We start from the raw sequence: 23,293 nt of genomic DNA, 5'->3' as shown, positions 1-23,293 counted from the left end.
AAGACATTGAATAAAGAACTCTCAGAAAAACTGAGTGTTTGTGGTCCAATCAGCATGAGTTGGAAAAAACAGAACAAACTGAGGCAATCTACCAGTACAGTGCATGCTGGGTAATGGAAGCTGCTGGTCTCTGCTAAGATACAGTATGTGCTCAATCCAGCTGGCCCACTTTCAAACTGACAGGCACATTTCCCTCCAGTTTACTCTGCTGCTAAAGCAAGCGTCCAAGCCTTTTCTGTTTTTACTATGTGGCACATTGCTACTCGAGGCTGCAATCTGGTGCATAAAAATTAAGTAAAAACTAGTCTGCTACAGTCTTATGAAGGTGTCACCAGACTGTTCAACACCGAGGTAGCAAACCCTAATGTCAGAAAAATATATAAAGAAGTGTCCTGGGGTGCCTGCATGCAGACAGGACTATTCTATATTTAGGACTATAAGATGCAGCAAGAATGCTTGTGACTTCTTTAAAAAAGCGGCAACAGAAAAAAAAAAAATGCATTGCTCAACCAGACCTCTTGAGCAATACTTATGATACACGATGGGTACAGACTGCAACAAAACTATTCACCAGTGAATACCTTGGTTAGATGAACCTTATTGTGGAGGGGTTCTCCACTTATTGAAGAGGTTGCCCAGAACAACAACAACAACATTCCAATTGGGAATATCTGTGGATTTATCTGCTTGTAGAGTTCCTTAACTAAAGAGAACACTGTACACACCAAACATCTGATTCCACTGATCCTAATCAAAAGATACACAAGTCTTGAAAAAAGCGAGGGACCCGGTTGTGTCTTATTTACACGGGTTACAATTTTGTTGTGTTGTCAAAGTCAAAACAGGGGTTCTCTTAAAGACCGAAGTGCCAAATTAAAGAAAGTTACACTGATGAGTGACGCAAGACCAAACACTAATACTTTAGGATCCCTATTGGATCCAAACCATGAAGAGAAGCATCTATAATTCACTGAATTACAGGAGGAGGTGTGTAGAGGGAGGCTGCTTGTAAAGGAATGGTGTAAGACTAAAGCATTTTGAGCCAAAAATGTAGGACTTTGATTGTTAATGCTTATCACTTTTGTGATATAATTAATGGTGTGGATATACAAAGAGACTAGCTACTTTAGGCTGATTTCTCCCTATATAACTTTCAATCAATTTTCTTCAGATGCAGGTGCTGGTGATGAAAAGGTCTTGCATGAAATCAGATTGCCCTGTTTTCGATTTAGAGCAAGGTTTTCAGTGAACTCATTTGTTTCTTTTAACTTTTCCCTACAATATTTTGCATGGAGCCCTTTCTACTTTTTAGTTGAGCATCTGTCAGGAAGTAACAGGATAAAGGAATATGATACATTTTAGGGCTGCTACGATAGGTCAGCCTATTTATTTAATGCAGGTCTGTTACCCTGCCTAAATAGCAATGGTTTAAAATTAAAGATCTATGCTTGTTTCTACTATAGTATCAACAGATTGTCAGGAAATCTATGCCACTGAAACACAGTTATAAATAGATATTCCATACAGTTGTCCTAAAGTCAAAATATCATCTGGAAGTTTCTCCTTAATGTGCAACATGGATGCAAGATTTCTCATATCTAAAGTGGCTCTCAAGAATTCAAAAGAAGTTTGGCTTTCCTTCTAGAAAGAGTTGTAACACTGACAATGTTGCTCCATGAGCATTGAATGCTGAGAAATAGAGGCTACACAAAAAAAAAATCCTTTCACAATGATCAAACTTTGTGCTTTCCCAAATACAAAGCTTAGACTTAACAGTACCAGGGACCAAACATCTGCCTTGCTGTGGATGGTAAACGTGAGATGGAGACAAAGGCAACATTTTAAATAGTAAAATTTGTATTATTCAGTTTCAAAGTAACCAAACGAATCTCAAGAACTCATAAAAAAGGGGAATCAAATCATTACAAAAACTACTTACTACTACAGGAATAGGGAGTACAAGATTAAGAAAAGCCTCCATTTGACTTCCATGCCTTTTGAGTATATTCTTTAACAAGCATGAGTTTTGAATAGGGAGACAATCACATTTGAATGATTCAACCTACGAATGTCCTCCATCAAAAGGGAGACCAGATCTACAGACCTCAAACACGTCACCCAAGATTGGTTCAGCAGCTGTGAGGGTGGCTAAGGAACTTTGAGAACTCCATTATAGATAAATTGTTGTAAGCAGCAAAAGGTAAAGACTCAAAAGAGTTGTGGCACTTGATCACTCATGGTGGCAAGAGGGGGCATAACAAGCCTCAGGCCCATGTGCTAGCTGTTCGAGTGGGAGGTCCACTTGAAAATGCTTTACTCAAAGGAGGTAGAAGAATGTTCTTGTCCTAGGTCCAATGAGCAACCGCCTGAGACACCGATTGTTCATTACCCAGCATTAATCATGTCTATACCTTTTGTTTAGATGACACTGCAGCAGACCTTAAGGCCCAAAAAGCAGGGACTTCTCCTGGTCTAGGCAAAGCAGCAGGAGACCTATATCTCTCCAATGCCACCTTGTGGATCCAATATATAAACATCTTAAGTAACACAATCCTAAGGGAAGGCTCAATCCCAGACACATGGAAGCATGCAGAGATGGATCCCCAGGTCATTACAAGTTCCTTTCTTACAAATGGGAACTACCAACCCTTTAGCTTGATAGACTATTTGAAAAATATATTCTGCAAACAGGTCCTAGATAAACTCACAACTTGGATGTCTGAGAATTTGGTAATAAATCCTTCAAGCAGGCTTTAGGCCTAAAATAAGTATGATAGACCAAGCTTTCTTATTCCAATTGATCACATGGAAGACTGACTATGGGGAAAGACAGCTTAGATGCTGCTTTTGCAGGAGACGTTTGACATGGTCCGTAGGGCCAAACTTTGGCAGGGCCTTAGTGACATGGGTATGCCGCAAGACATGATAATCATCATCAAGCACTTATGTACTGACAACGATGCATGGGTCTGTTGCAGTCCTAATTGTGAATGATCGGAGAAACTAGAAATATAAGAGAGGGCCGCAAGGTTGTGTCTTGGCTTCACCATTATTTTTCATCAATGGTTGCATGGAGCTTCTGTCCATATCTGTTAATAATTCTCATATGATAGCAGGACAGAAATCCCAGCATTATTTGCTGATATCACTTCTGATTTCAAATACACAGATAGGCCTCCTCACTGTGACAGATTTAGCCAGGTCTGTAGAAATAATGGTCTGGAAATAAATGCCACAAAAACGAAACCAATGACTTCATGTCAAGTAAGCACACAGGGGTATAATAAGGGTGCGTACTAACATTATATAAAGAGTCATGGTTTGATTACCTTGGTAGCACATCGAGACTCTTACGGGTGACTAGTTGCACTTTATTAACCCTGATTTGATTTTGTTTTGGTATTAAAAACTGTCTGATAAGGACAGTGGTGTGGGCAAATTGAGAAAAGCAGGCTCTGTTTAAAGCACAGGTCCTCTGCGATCATCAAGTTCATCCAGGCCTGTAAAAACTAGCGGTTTGTTGAACTCAAGCCGTCAACACCACCATTTAAAGATCTGAACTGTGTGGCCATTGTGGAAGTGAGGCCCTTTTACCATCAGAGAACTTTATGCACCCTCTCTGTTAAGGCTTCCGGAGAGCACTCCTCTTTTGACCTCATGCTTATAGGTATACAGGAGATAAGCAACCACACCAACCTAAAACAATTTTGTACTGGCCCAGAGTGTGGCCCACTGAAGAACTAGCTCACTTTAGAGCAGCACTTCGTGATGTGATCAGCAGATCCCATGCGTTAACAATTCCCTGGTTCAAGTATATAAAAGACTTGTTAAATAACTTATCTTTGAGAAAACTCTGGGAGAATCCAACTTCCATCATCCCCAGCACATGCGCCATATGGAAAATGTCACTTACCCAGTGTACATCTGTTCGTGGCATTAGTCGCTGCAGATTCACATGCTGTGCACAGTCTAACCTTTATTATGTACATACGTATTCATTCCATTGCATGGGCACTATTACTAACATACACAACTCATATATAAACATTGCTTGTTTTTACTCCTCTTTGCTAGGAAACTGTACATCCAATTAAGGCTGGGCACACTCCCCTTCGCCTGCTTTATGAGGTGATGGTTGAAACCAGCTACAGTTTTGACACTAAGCCAGAAAAATGTCATGCACTTTCTTTCTTTTTCCTGTCCTGCATAACACTACATGCGATGAAAATGGATTAAACCTCTAGGCTTGTCTCTCGGGCTTAAGCATTATTGGGAGGCTCTGTAGAGCACATACAAATCCAATGATCGTGCTCCCTATCACTAGCTTTTAACATGCTGTATGTTTGGTAAGATTCAAGTATTTTGATAGCAAATTGAGAGTCCCATTTTCACTTTTCCTTCATTACTGCATGATTTACAGTGCTTGATAAATCTGTACACCGATTCTGTAAGTACTTATTTTTGTACGTAGATAATGTACCTATACTGGAATACTTGCACTGTCACCAATTTCTTATGTGTATGGATGCTGAAAAATGTTTTGCACATTGATTAAGCAAGAATTTAACTATTGTTTAATCACTGATGCAATGCTATATTGAACACCTGCACTTTGGTTGAACCTGTAGGCTGTTATATTGGACTAACATATTTTTGTATTTTAGACTGTAATGTAGCTTCAAGCTATGTGCGGCAGCTTTTTTTGTCGGATGTCTTTTCAGTGAACTTGGAGTCCCTTATAAAAATAAGGGGTAACTTATACTGTGAAAGTATGGTGAAAGGGATTGAAAATGATGGTATTTGATTGCACTTAAAAAAAAAACTCATTTTATTCTTTTATTTTTACCCTATTTATTTTAATTTGTTGTGAATTGTATCCTGCTGACAAATCTGTGAAATTCGACCTGGCAAATAAATAGAATCAGCTTCTACCTTAGCCTCACTATTCCTTAGAACAGTCATACAACAGAACCGAGAAAAGAGGTGGTCAATATCTTCTAAACATCAATTTGATTGACAGAGTCAAGTCAGCTTGCCTAAGCGTAACATCTATTAAACGAAGATGGTGAAGTAAATACCTAGAGTAGAAAAATTTCCAATTTGCCCCTTCGGTTAGTCAATTATGAGAAAAAAAAGATGCTTAAAACAATTAAGGGTGGCCTCTTTTTAAAAAGTTGTCCATCGACTGCAAAAGGTACTATGGGCAAAAGGTAACACAGAATATTACAACTTCTATATATCACATTGAAAGCAACACTTATACTGTGAGCAATTTGAAAGGACACATTTTGTAAGTAGTTTAGCACCAAAAGTTAAAGAAAGCGAAATGTAACTAACAAGTCTAATGGACCAATGTTCTTGACTCCATTTTTTCATACGTTAATTTAAACATACATTAAATAAACTGTTTCTTGTACACATTATTATACTATATAAATGGCCCTACTTTTATAAACATAGCTGTATTTTGATCCAGTACTGTACAAATTGATCTGTTGCATTACTATTTTCCCATGCTCCCCATATTTAGGTTCACTCACTTCGACATGGGTTTATTTCCACTTTCCTCCTTTGCCTTCCTTCCCTCTTCAACAGGCTTGAGGTTAAGAAGCGGTATGACCTCTGCATTGCCATAACCACTGAAGGTGATAGCTGCTGTCCCGTTCTCTTCATCAATCTCTTCGATCTCTGCTTCATACCACCTGCAAAGATATCACGGCTGTAAGCATGTGAGTAAAGGTTTAAAACTCAACCCTACAGTCACTATACTATCACTTAGAGTTCATATACGGACCTAACGCCTTACTTCTAAACATTATTTGCAACAGAGAAAAACGACAAGCCAGATGCTTAACTAAAGCAACAGAACCAATAACCAGTTAACACAATAGAATCACCCACAAAACCTACATTTAAATATGCATTAGTTACCAACTTTTAGTGCAAACTTTTTGCGAATGCTATGGTTTTTTTGCTCAAGACCTATGTACTAAAAAGTCAGATCACAAAATACCAAATTGAAGTGGGATGCAATTCAATCTACCTCACAAATATTAATGAGGTAGGTCCCAAACTAGACCAAACAATTCACCACCATCACAGGGGTGAGTAGACTACGAAGTCTGTGACTTATTTTAAATAAAACCATTTTTTCTTTTAATGACACCCCTATCCCCCCCCAAAAAAAAAGTTTTTGACCATTCACAAAGTGCAAGTGGGTCACAAACTTTCAGAAGTCATTAAAACATTGTTTTGCCACCAGAAGTTGGTCACAAAAAATAATAGACATGATAAGTAATCGCTATTTTGATTGGTGGGATTAAGCATCAAAAATCCATCCACCAGATGATCGTAAGAGAATCCATTAAACTAGATAAAGACAAAAAGCATACTTAATGCAGGACATATATTTGCGATCAAGGACAACAGGTTTTCAGGTTTATTTTGTTTCTGGGAAAAGTAGGCCCAACCACCTGCAGCACAAACACTTTGGCTGCTAGTTTACAGAACAACACTATGGACCAGGGAAGGGCACTGTCTGCAGTTAAGGTAATGTTCATAATGTGTGAACTTGAATTTATGGCTCATCAATGCAGCGCCTTCATTTTTAGAGTCAGCGCTCTAAGGAAATGTAAGCTCTCACTGTATTACTGACAGTGGTGCCAGAATAAAAATATGTAGGGGCATTTGCAAAGTTGAACAATATGAGGCTACGTATATTGCTCCCAGAACGCACTCAGACTAAATGCAAATTTTGCAGAAGCTTGAAAGCAACACCGAGGATTCTTTGCTTTCAAAATAAAAGGTTCACAAAAATGCAACTAGGAAATAAACATTTTAATTAATTACTGTGCAATTTTAGGTATTTTTTTGAAGCATCATTTAGTAAAATGTGTTGATGCATTATAATATTAGAAAACATTATGGAAAAATCATCATAACCAGTTTCAAAAAAATTTATGGGAAACATGAAAATAATTCAGCAGTGAGCCTTTCGGTTTTGTCAATGCAGGTCTTGTTTGGAAATCGTTTTGTATGCCTTTATTGCCGTGGGAGCTGCAGTGTCCTCACCATTATAAAAAAAAAAAAATATATATATATATATTTTGGTCTCCAAAAGCACACACTGTCATTGTAGTCCCTGGCACAGAACAAAAATACTTTGTGTGCCTATATGCTCCTTCTGAAAGAGCAGAATGCTTTCACTCACAGTGAAGCCAGCTGATAGTCAGAATTTTAATAAAAACAAAAAGTAGTGGCTTTCATTAATTCACAAACCTGGAAGTTGTACTTCTGCCCTTGTCAGGAATACATTTCCAACCTTTCTTAGTATGGAAAAAGGTTAGTGAAGAACAACCCCCGCTAACTCCCCTAGTTAACTTCCCAGGTACATAAATCATTCAAGTTAGTAGGTTCGCACAGACTCATAAGGGCATTCTAACCATTTAACTATTGATAACCGCTGCCTCCAGTCCCAGTATGTAAATCTACGCAAAGGTTGAAAAATAAGTGAATTGCTAGTATTCAAACCCTACAAATATCTGAAACCTGGTATAATCAGAGAGGTTATCATCAGAGCTACTGTTTTTTTTTTTTAAGAGGACAAGCAGATTTATGAAGCAAACTGTCCTATGGACCAGTAGATATGTTATTGGGAGATGTGGAGTCTAAATCAACAAGTAAATTCCAAAGCATGGATATAAAAATCTGATGGGCTTGAAGATCTGTACCAGGGAGAACATAAACAAATGGAATATGAAAATCAATATTGCTAACCATTGGGAAACCATTTAATACAGATAACTCAGCCTTTATCTACAAAGAGATAAAAATAAATAAGAACTCCTATGCATTAAAAATACATTTAAATCCATTTTAACACCATCATTTATAACAGTCAGTCATTTCGAGTGAAGAAGACCTCAACTGGGTTGAAGTCTCATTTCAGAGAGGATCAGGGTTGTAAACCCCTCCATCATCCACCTTCATTCTCAGACCATTCAACTATGAGAGGATGTGCTCCTGGCTAATCTAAACTGAGCCACTTCTGATCTAGGACATTGTTTTAATGCTTCAAATATTTTGGGTTATCCCTTAACTATAATGGGAGAACCAAAAGCGCTGGTGTAGAGAAGGAAAAGTTAAGTATCTTATGTAATGTATCCAGCTGGAAATCGATCAAGTGCACCCAGGACATTTTCAGAGACTTTGCTTAAGTATGGGTTTTAAGATCAGCCACAGCACTTTTGATCTAGCTGGAATGAAGCATCCATTGCAGATGTATTCTGTATTTAGGAAGCTTGCCTGCAAACTTCAGGCTCTCTTAGAAGGCACCATCATACCTAGATTTATAAATAATATTTTATAGCCATCCAAAAAGGAGTGGATAATTTTATGACTAGTGTGGGGAAAATGCCATCTCTGGATGAAGTAGAAACATCAGTGGAAAAAGCAGTATGATGCTGAACATAAAAAATGGTCCATAACGTGGTATGTGAAGTAGAGGGATGGGAGAGGGATACTCAATATAGCTTACGTCCCTCGATTGATTTGAGACGGAGTATACGGACTATGTTAGAATGGGATAATAGCATAACAGAATTGGCATGTATTAGTCCTTAGGAGGCTTTTCCATCCCTCTGCTTTGTACTCTTATTCCATCTAGGGTTCATGCATGTGTCAGGGTTTCCTCAAGAGAGCCACAGACAAAAGTAGTTCTCACCAGATCTATTGGTCTCTTAAGGAAAAAAAAAAAAAGCAGTTGCTTTGAAATGTGGGCTGAATATTATGTGGTCAATGTAACACGCAGCACTTCCGCAAAATGAAGGATTTGTCGTATTTGCCACATAATACATCATCTTTTGCATAATCTGCACATTTCAGCAAAAATACTTGGTTGTAGCCCAAACGGATCAAAAGTTACTAAAAAAAAATAAAACACCAACACGTATTGCCGCACTGTGAAAGGCCACTTCTTAAAAGGTTGCCCAGTCAGCTTTCTGTTTATTTCTATATTTGGGTGTCAAAGCGGTACGAATGAGGTGAAACCTTTGCCCAGAAAGCATTACCATTTTTAAAAATGGCCATAAAAGTAATACCAAAAAGAAAAGGGGAAGGAGGAGAAGGAGGGCTCCTGGTTGTTTTGATGAAGGACAGAAAAGCCTTCTTGGACAGGAATTTTTCTTGAAATATAGCTGACCCGAGTTTTTCCTCTGGTCAGTATATATGTATATTTGGAAAATGTCACATACCCAGTGTACATCGGTCCGTGGCATGTAGTGTTGAAGATTAACATGCTTTGCATAAGTTCGTCATCTAGTGCTGGGCTCAGAGTGTGACAAGTTGCTTTTCTTTGAAGAAGCTTTTTCAAGTCACAAGATGGAGAGACTCCTCCTCTCTGTGATAGTGCACATGGGCATGGAGTCCTTTGCTAGATTGTTTTCTTTCTAGCCGTCTGGATTGGACAGGTTACCTTTCAATCCAAAACATATTCTACTCTTTCTATAATATCATCGGTATTGTTTTCAATCGTGTTTCCATCTATACTCAATCCGATTTAGACAGTCGTTTTTTCTTGCACTCATAAAGGCAACACCCTTTAAGGGCCTTCCATGCACTAAAGACTGACGATTCGTATGTGGCAAGGTGAAGTAATAGTGTGTCTTTTTCGTTTTTTTTTTTTAGTGTCTTGAGAGATCGTGCTAAGTGAGGGGAAAAAGCGAAGGTAAGTTGACTGACTTTTACTGTTGCATGCATGCATCACACACCCCTCCCCCCCTAGTGTTTCAGAGCAAGAGATAAGCCAGTAGCAGAGATGGCATCTCGTCGGATGACTGCTGCTCAAGCCCTAACTCGCGTTATAGAGGACAGCTCTGATGCAGCAGCAGCTACTCTGACAGCATCCGAGGGATAGGACAATGACGCAGACTCTGGGAGTGATTTTTCCGACAACTCCTCTTCCAGTGATTCTGAGGGAAGTGACGAGGACAGTCCTGCTGTCCCTTCGCAAGCAGCGGGACAATAGATGGTTAACCCAACCCACAGAGCAGGTGCATGTGGTGGCAAGCACGGAGAGAATGCTCTCTTGGGAGCTCCCCAATTTAGTTCTGCCCCAAATTCCACCACCAAAATCGTATTGTGCAGACATCAAAATGATCTATCACTAAACAACCTGGTTTTGTAAGGCAGACACCTGCGTTTTTGGTCCCATCTCAGCAGCCATAAGGGGAAACCTAGCAAACAGACATTTCTGGAAACTAGACACCCGGGGGAGTCCACAGAGGTGTGGCTTGTGTGGATTCCCTAAATTTTCTTACCCAGAATACCCTACAAAAAGGTGAAATGTTGAATAAAAACTCATTTTTTTTCTTGCACTTCAGTCACACAAACTACAGGAATATGGTGGGATCCACAAAATTCCTGCTATCCAGTGTTTCCCCACCTGCCCTGATGAAAACGCTACCCCACTTGAGTGCCTGTACCTAGTGGCTGGGTCAGGAATGGATCACTCCAGGGTCAACAGTTGCCATCACATAAGGACCAACATTGACCATTGTGTGATCCATTCCTGACACAGGCACTAGGCCTACCCACACAAGTGAGGTACCATTTTTTAATCGGGAGACTTGGGGGAACACAGAATAGAACAAGTGTTATTGCCCCTCGTCATTCTCTACATTTCTTCCTTCCAAATATAAGACAGTGTGTAAAAAAGAAGTCTATTTGAGAAATGCCATGAAATTCACATGCTAGTATGGGGAACCCGTAATCCAGATATGGGCAATTAACCACTGCTTCTCAAAACCTTATCTTGTGCCCATTTTAGAAATACAAAGGTATCCTTGATGCCTATTTTTCACTCTTTATATTTCACCAAATTAATTGCTGTATACCAGTTATACAATGAAAACCCATTGCAAAGTGCAGCTCTGGGTACCTAAGGTTCTTGATGGACCTACAAGCCCTATATAACCCCGCAACCAGAAGAGTCCAGCGGACTTAATGGTATACTGCTTTCAAAAATCTGCCATAGCTGGAAAAAGTTATAAAAGAAAACGGACAGAAATGGCTTTTTTCACCTCAATTTCAATATATTTTTATTTTAGCTGTTGCTTTCTGTATGAAAACCTTTAAGGATCTACACAAATGATCCCTTGCTGAATTCAGAATTTTGTCTACTTTTCAGAAATGTTTAGCTGTCCGGGAGCCAGCACTGGTTTCAAACCCATTTCTGACACTAACTAGAAGGAGGCTGAAAGCACAAAAAAATTGTACAAACGGGGAATGTCCAAGTAAAATGCCAAAATTAAGCAGAAAAATTTGGTTTTCTGATTCAAGTCTGCCTGTTACTGAAAGCTGGGAAGATAGTGATTTTAGCACCTCAAACCCTTTGGTGATGCCATTTTCAGGGACCAAAAAAAAAAAAAAAAAAAAATAAACCACATGCTTTCTTCTGCTTCAGTGTCACAACTAGTAAATCCTGATTCGTGGCGGGTGGAAATGAGATTTGGTTACACCGATACAGGACCTAGAATATGGGTCAACTGTATTACTGGCCTGGTCCTGACAATGTTAACAGTTTTTCCACTCGCCAGCCACGCACTCATATTCAACACACATCAACAGATTGACAGCACAATTGGGAGGACCCACCGAATAATCATTTACAAAACACACTCAGAGCAGACTTGATACCAAAGAGGAAAATAGTCACTGGATGTGTGCCACTTACCGCAACCAACACAAACACTGCCAATGTGTAGCATCCATCCATATGAGGAAGTACGCGTTGAGGTCGAGGGTTGACATGCATTTGCTCTCTCTGAGTAATAGCATGACCTTCTGTATTGCAGCATTCTTAAAACAAAGTTCAAGTGTATCTGTTGAGTCTTGAAGTATAAAGAGGGCCTTCATTTCCATGCTTTTTTGGAGTGAGTAAATAGTTAGACTTCATTCACTCTCTCTCAGTAAAGCACATTCTCGATGGTACCCTTAATTATTACAAACTGAAATCCCCAACAGATGTGGCACACAGCCACAAAGTTTCCATAATGTGTCGTTATGTGGTAAAAGTGTGCATTCTCTGCATCTGGAACCCTTGATTGTGGCTAGCATCCACTTATCGGAGAAATTTCCTTATGTACAGAAAAAAAACCTCAATCTTTCTACTACAACTGAAGCAGTGGTAAATAGCAATAGTTATTGTCTTCTGTGAAAGGGCATGGACTCAGGTCATGTAGGTCTTTTCAGGAACAGCAGGTGCTGTATTGATCAGAAACAATACCACCATACTATACACTCTATGCCCCCTCTACTATCATGATCCCAAAACAATCTAAGCAGTATTCTTTGTCTGCTAGGCACCCAAGTTCCAAAGCTCTTCTCTGAGTCAGATACAAAGAATGGTCACAGGTAGTTTCAACCCATAGTAGAACCACTTTCAAGCCAGATGTCGAAATAAATCTAACGACTTCCAGAAAACTGAAATTTTTGGAGTGTGCTTCCTAACCAGGAAAGTGCAGATTCTGCAAAAATGGAAATAACCAATTGCAAGAAGCACGTGTGAGGGTCAGTCAATGAGATAATAACAATGCTGAACTCACAGACCTAGAAATCAACTAACTGTAGCATTAGAAAGGAACCATGGAAAGGCTAAACTACTAAGACAGCTCTTTAAATCCTACAAAAAACTACTTTTTTTGTTAGCGAGCCGGACTCCTACATTCGCTGGTAAGGAGGAAGGAAAAGGAACTAATGTTATGAGGGTTAGCGTTACGTGGGGTTGCTAGAGGTAAGAGGATCTGCAGGACACAGACAACCATTTTTTTTATTTTGGGAGGACAATCTCTATTCCCATCCTTTAGTTGAAAAGAGGTCTCATTCATGTGACGAAAATGGACCCAAGAGAAACTTAAGTATAGAAAGAAAGAACATGCTATCAAGAATGGGGTGAAGGAAAGGGTTCCACAATGGCAGTGACACCAATTTAGAGGTAGCTATCTGAATTTGGTGAACTCAAACCCATTACCTTCTGACAATTTCCAACACGCTACAGAAAGAGGGAAACTCTTTCCCATATTCACTCATTCCTACAATCACAAGATCAACACTTAACTGAAGAAAATTACCTTACCAGTGGACTGCAAATCATAACAACTGATAGGAATTGGTATTCTGCACTTACTGTCCATCTTCGCTCCAGACTGACATGCATCGATCGCCAACTTGCCAAAAATTAGCAGGCAGATCGGTGGTAGAATGGTCTGAGCTTGTAAGATTTTCAGACGGTTGTGTGGAAAGGAGGTCTTTGGTTAATTCTATAACTTCCTGAAAAAAATATAATACATTTTAATAGAAGTCAACTGGGTCTTTTTTTAAAACAGTATACAGAAACGTGTATCGAGAGACAAATGTGATACTCTCAAACAATTTTTTACGTGTTTAAATATAAACGCTAAAGAAAAATGAATTGTCTGAAGCCCAACAACGTGTGACAACTATACTGTTGTAATGATTTAAATCTAAGCTATCGCTTAATATCTTAAAATTATTATATATTTTTTATTATTTTTTTTTTTAATGGAGCTACTGGCAAAACATTTAGCGGATAATTAACTTTTTGCAACTAAGTAAAGTTTAGAAAAGTGTAGCCCATTCACAAGAAAGCAGCAAAGAAAGACCAACTAACAGTGGAAGGCAGTATTGCACAAGGAATCCTATACGTGTGGACAACATTCAACCAGCCCTATACTTCAAGCACAGTATTAGTAAGCTAAAGTATGTACCAAACAGTTACTTGAGCACCAAGAGTTCTATAAAGGCTTGTGGGCATTAAACCCTGGGCTGAACCTCAATGCTATGTACAGCAAGACAGAACAGATTAAAGCCATAAATTAATTTGGCATTAGGGACAGGTTTTGCCCAATACAGTACTGCTCCGCATTTTATTAGGTATATATCTTGCTAAATCAGTTCATAAGCAGTCCTAACCCCCCCCCCCTTCACACAACACATTTCTAAAAACAATTTTCTTACTTCTTTACAGTGAGACCCAGGCAGCAAAAGTGCCACGAGTATACAAACTGTCCTATACCATTTAGTACTTGCCAATGCGGACAATTTGCAGCACCTGCAAAGATCTTTAAAGGTGTGGCACTGCTGTCACACTTGTGTAGATGTAAATATAGGCAACAACTGATGAGATGCAACTTACCTTGCATGCAAAGTAGTACACCAGATAAAAAAAGAACGCTATTCTGTTCATTTTAGTGATATGTTGTGTTAATGCATGCAGTAAGTAATGATACCCTAAAGGGGCTTCAAAGTGCACACAATACATAGCCTGTGAGCACTGTGCACCCACTATACACATTATTCACAAGACAATCTGCCAAACAGCATGCACTACATGAATATAATGTATTTGGTATGGAAATTCAATGATGATTTCAACAACCCAAGCAAACGTCAGCAATGTTGTTGCTCAAGATACGTCACAATATGGATGTGCAGAATGCTGAGAACATGGCATTTTAGCACAACATATGTTTTGTTATCTACCATGGGGATGGAAGAGTTTATTATCCCCTCTTATCTTCTCCGCTACTGCTCTTGCCTTTTCTACATAGCCTTTGCCTCCCTAGCTCTTGCTTACCCTGCTTTTTCTATGTACTTGCTTCATCTCCCCTCCACAGCTGCTAATACTACTTTTTACAGTCTACCCGTGGGACTGAACGTTAGGATTTTTAAATCCTACAAGACTGCTATTCCACTTTTGACTGAATTAGGGTCCCAACGCTGACATCTGGTGAGAAAAGAAGTAGTAGGCTAGTTACCCTAGGGATGCTAAGTCTTCAAGGGACTAGAACAAAAGATTAATGAAACAATATTGCTAAAAAAAACTGTAAATAGTGAAACCATATTACTATACTATGTATATTTGTATTACTGTTTAGCACTGTTTTACTGTGTATTCAATATAAAACAGCACTTTGCTCAGAACCCTAAAACACCACTCCTGTTTATGCGTCTCATTTATACTATGCGATCTAGTGCCACTGACCCCAAGTAAGCTACTAGTAAAAATGTCATGCTGAACTGTCAAAAATAATAATGTTATTTATTGTGGTCACAGGGAAAGGGGTAGAGTGCCTTTAAAACTGGTTGTCCCTCTGAATGTGCAGCCAAATGAAGCCAAACGCGGACCACCCTTTACACTGAAAAGTAGCATCTCACAACAGGAAATGGTGAGCTGAGAGGGAGGTAAAAGGTGGGAGGGGAACAAAGTCCAGGCAGCGTAATTATGGGCTTCATTCTACATTTAGGGACATTGTTGCTGCACTCTCTGTCAAATGTCCTTTAAAGACATGTCACGCATTCATTCTTTCACCGAGTAATTAAATTTCTCTCCACATAAACCCCAGGTTAGTGACAAGTCATACAACAGCCATGAAAAACATTAGCTGATCAAAAACGAGGAAAAACACCAGGTCTAATCAAACAATCCTAAAGCTCATGTGTGCCTTTAAGCTCACACTGCCAACCACTTACTGTGGCACAAGACAAGTGAAGAAAAGCTAAGGGAGTGTGATCAAGGCAAACATGTGCAAACAGTGGCCACAGAAGCTTTACTTGAGTCCAAGATCATCTCAGACTTGCACAGCAATACCACAAATCCACATGCTCTCCAGCAGGATCCCATCCAGCATAGTACTCTAAAGAGCTTCCAAGGTTGAGAGCTAGGACGTGGACTGTGTATAGAACTCCACCACTCAAATGTCTATTCCCAACCTCCAGTTTGCTTGTCAAAAGCTGGCATGATAGAGTACTTGGGAAGGAGGGGCCAGACATTACTCATGTCTGTAAGAAATAGGTAACCCCGCTTAAAAGTGGTAATGGAGCCTTCTCTAAAGCACTTCCATATTTTTAGACAAGAGAGCAGAGACAACCTTTACATACAAGGCCAGGCTAAAATCGAAATCAATCCTTACCCTCCCCACCACAGAGGTCCATGCACAAAATCACCACAAAAAAGGGCTTGCGACGCATGGAATATCGCTCCATACCACTGATGTTAAGCCGCTGCTCACAAAGAAAAATAAATAAATAAAATCAGCAAGTAGCACCGATAGAAATTAATCTCGGACCTACAGCATGCTCCTTTCTTAGACAGTTTATGAGCTGCGGCACAATGTCTCGCTGTACTACACCGTTTTGCATTATCGGTCAGTTGTCCCCAGCAAGGGCCTCTTCACCGACCAAATGAAAACAAAGTGGGAGGCCACTGAGCAAGGGATTAACAGGATACAAACGCAGCACATTTGCACAACCATGCACTCTTGTAAAAACTTACGAGGGCCTCATGTGCCAATCACAGTTGATCAAACTAGCTAAATAGCATAGTAGGTAGTATAATCCTAACAGCCAAAACGTGACAACATAGAAGATGTCAAACAACTGCAATGGTATGTCCCAAGTTGCCCTTCTGAAGTTTACTTGCCAATGGTGGTATGCAAGAGTGTTTTGCAGTGTGCTGTATGACCAGGGACACATTACTCAGAGTATGTCACGTAGTACTCACATTATTAAAGTAGTTTTTCTGTGCTCAGTAAAGTATGTTTCGAAAAGCTGTGCCCCCACCACTCCTCTCTTTGGAAAGCTATGATACCCACCTAAAAGCCATTCCTTGTTTTTCTGGGAAGTCAGCCCCCTATCATTGATGAGTTCATCAACATTAGAGATGTGTGAAGAGGGGTAGCAGAAGTGTATCTTCATTCTGTATGAGGGTGATCACAGTGCTTAATTTGTAAATAAAAATGTGCCGGTGCCCAAAGCCCTCCTCGTAAACACACGGCTGCTGCAATTAAATGTGGGAGCACGGAATACTGAGGCGGTGTAATCCAGTAGCCATCTTGGGCCTCTTCAATCCATATAAAGCCACTCCTTACCCCTTCAGCTCACTCTAGCAGCTTTCTACTTTCTCCCTTTGTGGCACTTTTTCGTTTTCCCCTTCCTCCGTCTTTCCCATATGTGTCTTTTGCTCCGAGCAAATGCTTGAGGCAGAAGAATAAGCCCCGGCCCTCAAAAATAAGTGCCGGTCCTCAGCACCTGAAACAAGCACAAATTAAGCACTGGGTGATCACTGCCTTCTCAAATCAGGTTTTGCAGGGACTGACTGTGGTGGATTCCTATGCCAAGGAACCATCCTTTTTACCTGTATCCCAGTGGGAGACTGCCTTCCGGCTATCTGTACAAAATTTAAGATTATCAGTTTGATAATGTTCAAGCCTTCCTGACCCAGCCATCTTACATGTCCTAATCAGTACCCTAGTTGGGTTAAAGTGCTTGAGCTGTGAACGTCACTTATGTTATTTTGTTTTATTCAATAGTCAGACAATGTTCTTTACATTAACACATCAAAAACGGCTTACTGGATTATTACAGCAAAGATAGCACAGGTCTATTTAACGGCTAAGAATTTTTCAAATGCAAGATTGTTAAACTGAACCACTACTGAAGAACATAAAGAAATACTGTACAATTAGTTTTCCGACATGTTTCAATCAGTCAAGCAAAGCATTTGTAAAAGCGCTCTACTCACCCGTGAGGGTCTCAAGGCACTGAGGGATGGGGGGGGGGGGGGGAGGGGGGGTTTGGAGGACTGCTACTGCTCGAACAGCCAAGTCGGAGGTGTCTCCTGAAGGTGAGTAGGCCCTGTGTCTGTCGCAAGTGGGTGGGAACAGTGTTCCACGTCTTGGCAGCGAGGTGGAAGAACAATCTGCCACCGGCGAGCGTTCTGTGGAAGCGTGGGACGGTGGCGAGGGCAAGGTCAGCGGAGCAAAGCTGTTGGGTCGGGGTGTAGAAGGTGACCCGTCTGTTGAGGTATTCTGGTCCGGTTTTGTGCAGTGTCTTGTGAGCATAGGTGAGGAGTTTGAACGTGATTCTCTTGTTGACGGGGAGCCAGTGCAGGTCTCTCAGGTGGGCTGTGATGTGGCTGTGGTGGTGGGGGGGGGGGGGGGGTTCCAGGATGAGGCGTTCTGTATGCATTGCAGTCTTTTCTGGAACTTGGCCGTGGTTCCTGCGTAGAGGGCGTTGCCATAGTCGAGTTTGCTGCTTACGAGGGCTTGGGTGACCATCCTTCTGGTTTCAGTGGGGATCCATTTGTAGATCTTCCAAAGCATGCGGAGGGTGCTGAAGCAGGAGGAAGAGATGACGTGGACTTGCTGGGTCTTTGATAGTGATGAGTCCAGGATGAATACCAGGTTGCGTGCGTGGTCGGTGGTTATCAGTGCAGTTCCCAGTGTGGCACGCCACAAGGAGTCACCCCATGCTGAGTAGGTGGAGCCAAGGAAGAGAACCTCAGTTTTGTCAGAATTCAGTTTCAGGCAGCTGTTGTTCATCCATTCGGCGATGGCCTTCATTCCTTCGTGGAGGTTGGTTTTGGCAGTGGCGGGGTCCTTGGTGAGCGAGAGGATCATCTGGGTGTCATTAGCGTATGAGATGATGTTGAGGTTGAGAGATTGGGTGATGTTTGCGAGCGGAGTAATGTAGACGTTAAAGAGGGTCGGGCTGAGGGACGATCCCTGGGATACACTGCAAATGGTTTTGGTGGCTTCAGAGAAGAATGGAGGGAGGTGGACTGAGTTCTGCCGGTGAGGAAGGAGGTGATCCAGTAAGGGGCTCTGTCGCGGATCCCTGCGCCTTTGAGGCATGTGCGTAGGGTGTGGTGGCAGACCGTGTTGAACGCGGCCGAGAGGTCCTGGAGGATGAGGGCCACGGTTTTGCCCTTGTCAAGTATGGTCTAGATATCGTCGGTGGCAGCGATGATGGCAGTTTCGGTGCTGTGGTTGCTGCGGAATCCGGATTGGGACGGGTCCAGAATGATGTTCTCAGAGGAAACGGGTCAGCTGTTTGTTGACAATTTTCTCGATGACTTTTGCCGGAAAGGGGAGCAGAGAGATGGGCCGGAAGTTCTTGAGGTCCTTTGGGGCCGCCTTGGGTTTCTTGAGGAGGGCGTTGATCTCAGCGCATTTCCAGCTCTCTGGGAAGGTGGCGGTCTCGAAGGAACTGATGATTATCTTCCGGAGTTGGGGTGCGATGACAGAGCTCGCTTCGTTGAAGATATGGTGATGGCAGGGGTTGGATGGCGAGCCGGGTTGGATGGTGTTCATGATTTTGATGGTGTCGTCATTGACGTGGGTCCAGGAGAGCAGGAGGCTGGTGAGCCTGTGGTGGTGGTGGGGTGTTTGGTGTCTGGGTATTGAAACTGTCATTAGAACATTGGAATGTTGGTAGCTCCATTGAAAACAATGGAGTGCTGCGGGCTTTTACAGGCCGGTAAAAGCCCGCAGCGCCAACATTCCAATGTTCGATTTGTTCACAGCAACAGCTGTGAACAAAGCCTCACGGAGCCCGAGGGTATTTTAATCCCCTCGGGCTCCGTGAACATTTTTTTTTTTTTTTTAATAGAACATTCTGCCCTGAGTGGCAGAATGTTCTAATAGCCTTAGAACCCGCCATAGCGGGCTCTACCGGCTATTAAAGTCCCTCTCCCTTGTTAAATGCCCCCGCCTTGGGCTCGGGCATTTAACGCGGGGAGCGGGCCTTTAATAGCCGGTAGAGCCCGCTACGGCGGGTTCTAAGGCTATATTGATGTCTGATCTTGCGGTAGAAGGTGGTGGCTAGGGAGATGCAGAGGTCGTGATGGCGGGTTGTCTGTGTTGGGAGAGTTCCTTCATGATATTGAAGAGCTCCTTGTAGCGGTATACGGTGTTCTCGATGAGTTTTTTGAAGGCGGTTCGGATAAGTTGGTGATGTCTGCGCATGGCGTTCTTGAAGGCTGTGTGGTTGTCCGGTGTCTGTTCTTGGTGCCACTTTTTCTCGAGTCTTCAGCATATTTGCTTGGATTCTTGGAGGGTGGCAGTGAACCAGAAGGCCTTTGTCAGTGCGTCTTTTAGAGGGTTTCTTGATTGGGGCGAAAGTGTTGGCACAGTCGTCGATCCATTAACTAAGGTTGTGGGCTGTGTCGATAGGTGGGTTCCGGGAGAGGGTGGTGATCAGCTGGTCTTCGGTGACCTTGTTCCATCTGTGGTGGGAAATCCGTTGCGGGCAATGGTGTGTTGTAGGTTTTTCGAAGGAGGAGCGGATGCAGCAGTGGTCGGTCCAGTGGAGTTCAGTGGTGTGGCTGAAGGAGACGTGTTTGCAGGCAGAGAAAATGGGTCGAGCGTGTGTGCTGCAGAGTGGGTGGGAGTCACAATGAGCTACTTGAGGCCGAGGTTGGCGAGGATGCCGAGCAGGGTGGTGGAGTTGTCATTGGTGTTCTCAAAGTCGCTGAACTGCTGTTGGGGTCTTTGGAGGGTGCGGAGGGTCTGTAAATGAGGGTCCCTTTGAGGGTAGTGTTTGGATCAGTGTGGATCTGGATGTGCAGGTGTTCGGGGGTGCTGAGGGTGTCTTCGTGCTGGTCGTGATTCTAAGGGTATTCCTGTGGAGGGTATTTGAGGGAATGTCTCCTCCTGGCCTGTTGGTGCGGTCCTTATGGGTGATCTTGTAGCCATTTGGGATGGCTATGCGATGTCGGGCGCTGAGGAGGGGTTCATCCAGGTCTCAGTCAGGAAGGCGACGTCTCGGGAGGCTGAGTCAAGTAGGTGCCAGAGTTAGACGGAGCGGATGTTGAGTAGGATGCTTCTGAGATGGCTGCGTCCTGCCTTGGCGGGTGGGTCGTTGGCGTGGAGGCAGGTGAAGGTGCAATTCCAGAAGGAGACAGGTCCGCGGGTGAGCAGTGGGGTGGCTTGATGGGAGGCAGGTGAGCGGCAGGCGTTGAGCACATAGAGGGTGGCGGCGTCGTAGCCGAGTTGAGTGTCGCGGCGGTAGGGCGCGAGAACCAGGGGTTCTGGTGCTGGGTGCAATCCAGGCGCAGACGGGCTTGCCTTAGGTGCACCTTCGGCACTGCCGGCATTAAGTGGGGAGGGGGGGCAAGAGGACAGCTGGGAGGTGGAAGCAGGGGCAGAAAACAGCACGAAAAAAGGGGGCGGGCCATGGGGGCAGCAGAGGCAGGAATGCAGAGCGAGAGAGAGGAGGGGGGAGAGAGAAATAACGAGGAAGGAGTGCAACGCAGAAGCAAAGGAAAAAGATGAATATTGGAGAGCAAAAGAAGCACAAAAGGGACAGACACGGAAGAAAAAGCACACAGAGTGTGAAGCAGAAAAAAGGAGGAGAGGCAGAGGACAGCCTAGTAGGGAAGAAGAGCTCTCCCACTAGACACCAGGGATGAAGCGCAGGCAGAAGCCTGTGGGTGGAGGAGGGCCTCGAACTCCTGACAGAGGTCAGGAGTTCAGAGGAACGAGGGCTCTACTTACCGGTAGAGCATACCACTGACCTGGTCAGTGAACTATCTTGAACATGCACTATCTGATAGGCAAGTTCAAAACATGTTAACAGCTTAATAATTAATGAACACTTACATTTTATGTGTTTTCACTCTTTATAAAAGAGTATGCTCTCAAGTGACATTTTAATAAAAAGTGATTTTTGGCACAAACAAATAATTGCTATTGAGTTGGTCATAAACAACTTAAGTAGCCTTTTGTGAACTATAGAGGCAATTTCATGCAAGAACCAGTTCATAAGAAGAAAAAAATATTAATCAGGAACATTGTTGCTTAACATGGAAATTTATTCTAACTAAAACAAAGCAAGAAAAAAAGTGGATGTTCTCATAACTAAAACTGTTAAGTCCATCTATAAACACAGAGCATTTTCACCAGTACAATTATATGATACACATAATTATTATCTTCTTCATTTCCTTGTTTGCATGAGCAAATATATACACACACACACACGACTTTTTCCTACTAAAGTAACTTTTTCAACGTGGCTAGAACATATTTCTTACCCAGTCTTCTGTACAGAGCCAGCTGCAAGATCTGCGTAACCTGTGGATCGCATGATCAAATCCCAGCAAGGTCCATTCAGTCTTTCATCCTTCAAGGTAGCTAAAAGGAGTACCAATTGTAATCGGGTAATAATATATTATAACTTATTCGTAAAGCCCTTTAACATCCTCTCAAGGATAGAGGGAGCTGTAAGTGTTGCATTCTGTCTGCGATATGGAATAATCTAGACTTCCAATGTTGGACAGCCAAAGTGAGCAGCCACTTGCACACTCTATAATAGATCAAGTTCTCTCAAGAAAACCTGAATCTTACCTGCAACGTTGATCCGGGAGTACCTCAGAGTATGTGATAGGTTTTCAAAGAAATATGTTTAGTGGACGAAAAGGAACACGGGCTGCAGGAAGAATTTCAGTAGCAACAGAAAAGGCAAAAATTACCTAATATGCAAATCCAGTGCTCTTGGTCCTGGCTCTTCCCCCTTCACAATGTGTTTCGAACTACTGCTGTCTCTGGCAGAGTAGGAAACCCACTCAAAAACATGTCACTTGAACATACCAATTTCTATTTTTTGTTGGCAAAGAATCTGTTTACACATTCCAATCCAGGAAGCATGAGAGATCATTTTTAGTAGGGACCAATACAAAAGCTCTATTGCTCCCATAGAAAGTAAACACCTGGATCCATCCTTGGCTGTTCATATGGAACATAGAAAGACGTTTACGGTTTGTTCTGACTTCATATGCAACAAATGGCCTCTGGGGTCAGAAAGTTGACACCTCAGGTCCTAGTATTGGCAATGTATTTAAAAGTGGGCAATCAGTGGCCTTCTGAAGAATCTGTTCCTCTACACTGAGCAAAATTATTTCAGTAGCTATACTGGTGACTGCTATTCTGTGATTCACAATGATTTACAGGCTCATCTAAAGAGCACAGCAAGCTGCTGCATGAGTTCTCATTAGATCTTATACAGGGTAACATCCCAATATAAAAGAAGAGGAGCGGGTCCAAAGAGCTACAAAGCTGATGTAACAGGATATGGCGTCTGTGTGCCACAATTATATCTGTAGGAGTGTCGAGTATAAAAAGGATCAGTCTCACAAGAACATGAATCCTTTGGAATATCATCTATAAACATTACCATCTCAGAACCAGACAATACTGAGGAAGGTGAATGGTCCCAATTAGCCAATCATCTACACATTGGGAAAAGATGTGTTACATCAAGACCAACTGGTCTTGACACTAAGTAACACATGATTCTGCACCATTGAGAGAAGAATGAAGCTAAATGTAAGACATGTGACTTGCTACTGCAAAGCTTGGGAAGTTCCTCATTAACTAAAAGACAGTAAGCATCTTTGTCCACAGACATCACTGAATACCACGTGTTACCTCCAACA

General features: G+C 42.1%; 1 protein-coding gene across 1 annotated transcript in view; it reads right to left on the bottom strand.

Moving 5' to 3' along the window:
- Positions 1–23,293, bottom strand: part of SMNDC1 (survival motor neuron domain containing 1) — a 62,267-nt gene that overhangs the window by 19,827 nt on the left and 19,147 nt on the right. Inside the window, exons 3-4 of the mRNA XM_069239410.1 lie at positions 13,184–13,326; positions 5,541–5,702 (exon numbers count right to left, since the gene is read on the bottom strand). Coding sequence (XP_069095511.1) covers positions 5,541–5,702; positions 13,184–13,326 — 305 coding nt within the window. The remainder of the gene's footprint in view (positions 1–5,540; positions 5,703–13,183; positions 13,327–23,293) is intronic.

The sequence above is a fragment of the Pleurodeles waltl genome, chromosome 6, assembly GCF_031143425.1.
Source record: "Pleurodeles waltl isolate 20211129_DDA chromosome 6, aPleWal1.hap1.20221129, whole genome shotgun sequence".
In the NCBI taxonomy this organism is placed as follows: domain Eukaryota; kingdom Metazoa; phylum Chordata; class Amphibia; order Caudata; family Salamandridae; genus Pleurodeles; species Pleurodeles waltl.
Note: the sequence above shows the minus strand (reverse complement) of the source record. Positions and strands in the feature narration are given on the sequence as shown.